Below are 2,230 nucleotides of genomic sequence, written 5' to 3'. Positions count from 1 at the left end.
TCTTAGAAAGCTGAAGAGGTTTATTTACATAAAGGATCGGATGTCCTCTGGTGGGGTGCTCTGTAGGTTTCCTCAGAGGGTCATGCAGCTGCTCAGCTCCTTCTCTAGCGCCTGCACGGCCTGGTGGCTGAGGAACAGCAGCGCCCCCTGCGGGATGAACTTGTCCAGGGTCAGCTCCACCTTGTCGGCGCGGAGGATGGCGTTGCTGCTGTGCGTCAGGAGGCGCAGGGTCTCCAGCAGATACTTGGCCACCATCCTCAGCGTCATCTCCGCCAGCGTCAGGTTCTCCTGAGGGTCACAGATGAGAGAGAAGCCCAGGTAGTGCACCCCCACATACAGCACCGTCATCTCCTGTGGGAAGGGCTCCCCCGGTGGTAACCCCAGCACCCCGACATCCTCCTCGTGGAGAGAGACCGTCTCCTCTGGGGAATGGGTGGCAAAGTCTGCGGCCGGACGGGCGGAGAGCTGACGCCTCAGGAGACACCGTGACTCCACCTGTCTGAGGGAGAAAGACAATCCATAATGTATGGGGCAAAACTACAACTCCCAGCATGCCCGGACAGCCGTTGGCTGTCCAGGCATGCTGGGAGTTGTAGTTTTGCGACCGCTTCTAGGTGATCTGAAATCTGGGACACGTTACCGGGCCACGTCCGCCATCTGCTCCTTCCTCCTGATCGTCTCCTTCTCCAAGAAATCTTCATCCGTCCTCCGCTGCTCATCCACCAACCCGCAGGAGAAGACGCGGTGGTACAGGACCCTGCAGGACTCCCCACCACCAGGGGGCGCCACCGTGTGAATGATGAAGCCGTAGACCATGGTGCCGCTCTGCAATATAATAAGGTGTCATCCTGAGGTGTATACGGGAGGCTGGGGTCTGAGTGATTATTATACACTATACTTTATAACATCCAGAAATTACTCACCTCCTCCTGGTTATGTGACTCCTGGTCTTGTCCTCCGCTCACACATCAAGCTGCGGGGAAGAAAGAACATGAGTGAGGTGATAGCAGAGAACTGATGACATCACAGCCCCTGTACATGACATCACAGCTTCAGTACAGGATGACATCACAGCCACAGCACAGGATGACATCACAGCCCCTGTACATGACATCACAATCACAGCCCCTGTACATGACATCACAGCCACAGCACAGGATAACATCACAGCCCCTGTACATGACATCACAGCTTCAGTACAGGATGACATCACAGCTTCAGTACAGGATGACATCACAGCCCCTGTACATGACATCACAGCTTCAGTACAGGATGACATCACAGCCCCTGTACATGACATCACAGCTTCAGTACAGGATGACATCACAGCCCCTGTACATGACATCACAGCTTCAGTACAGGATGACATCACAGCCCCTGTACATGACATCACAGCTTCAGTACAGGATGACATCACAACCCCTGTACATGACATCACAGCTTCAGTACAGGATGACATCACAACCCCTGTACATGACATCACAGCTTCAGTACAGGATGACATCACAGCCCCTGTACATGACATCACAGCTTCAGTACAGGATGACATCACAGCCCCTGTACATGACATCACAGCTTCAGTACAGGATGACATCACAGCCCCTGTACATGACATCACAGCTTCAGTACAGGATGACATCACAACCCCTGTACATGACATCACAACAACAGCACAGGATGACATCACAGCCCAGGATGACATCACAGCCACAGCACAGGATGACATCACAGCCACAGCACAGGATGACATCACAGCCCCTGTACATGACATAACAACCACAGCCCCTGTACATGACATCACAACCTCAGCACAGGATGACATCACAGCCCAGGATGACATCACAGCCCCTGTACATGACATCACAGCCCAGGATGACATCGCAGCCCCAGAATACATTATCCGCTCATCTGGTCTGGACGCTGCGGTACCTGTTCCGCTGACTCTGTAGAGACCACTAGAATATGCGGCAGCCATGATAACGAAGACCTTGTCACATGACCCGCGTGTACGTCTTTAAGTTCATGTTACTTCCGGCCTCTGTTGTGTGGCATGCCGGGATTTGTAGTTAATTTGGCCGCTGTGCGCCCCTAGTGGTGACAGCTGGAAGAGCCACTTTTGCTATATGGCAGGGACAGTGCAGCCGCAATAATACGTTGTCCCTGATCTATGGAGTCGCTGCGCCACCCTGCGTCTAATTGTGCAGTCATATAGTGCCTGATAGTCCATATG

The 2,230-nt window shown here is 53.3% G+C and overlaps 1 protein-coding gene across 1 annotated transcript; it reads right to left on the bottom strand.

The window, feature by feature from the left end:
- AP5S1 (adaptor related protein complex 5 subunit sigma 1) lies at nt 1-2,016 on the bottom strand. Its single transcript, XM_056551977.1, has 4 exons — nt 1,930-2,016; nt 924-973; nt 641-825; nt 1-499 (listed from the first exon to the last, which is right to left on the bottom strand). The coding sequence occupies exons 3-4, from the start codon at nt 814-816 to the stop codon at nt 73-75; spliced, it is 603 nt and encodes a 200-aa protein (XP_056407952.1). The 5' UTR covers nt 817-825; nt 924-973; nt 1,930-2,016; the 3' UTR covers nt 1-72.
- Between the last annotated feature and the right edge of the window lie 214 nt (nt 2,017-2,230).

Source organism: Hyla sarda, chromosome 1 (genome assembly GCF_029499605.1).
Source record: "Hyla sarda isolate aHylSar1 chromosome 1, aHylSar1.hap1, whole genome shotgun sequence".
Classification (NCBI taxonomy): Eukaryota; Metazoa; Chordata; class Amphibia; order Anura; family Hylidae; genus Hyla; species Hyla sarda.
The sequence above is the reverse complement of the archived record's forward strand: the minus strand, read 5'-3'. Positions and strand labels throughout refer to the sequence as shown.

Excerpts from the sequence above, each read along its gene's own strand:
- AP5S1 (XM_056551977.1), bottom strand. The coding sequence starts at position 816 with ATGGTCTACGGCTTCATCATTCACACGGTGGCGCCCCCTGGTGGTGGG. Across the intron at positions 500-640 it reads CAGATGGCGGACGTGGCCCG|ACAGGTGGAGTCACGGTGTC; the intron begins GTAACGTGTCCC and ends TTTCTCCCTCAG.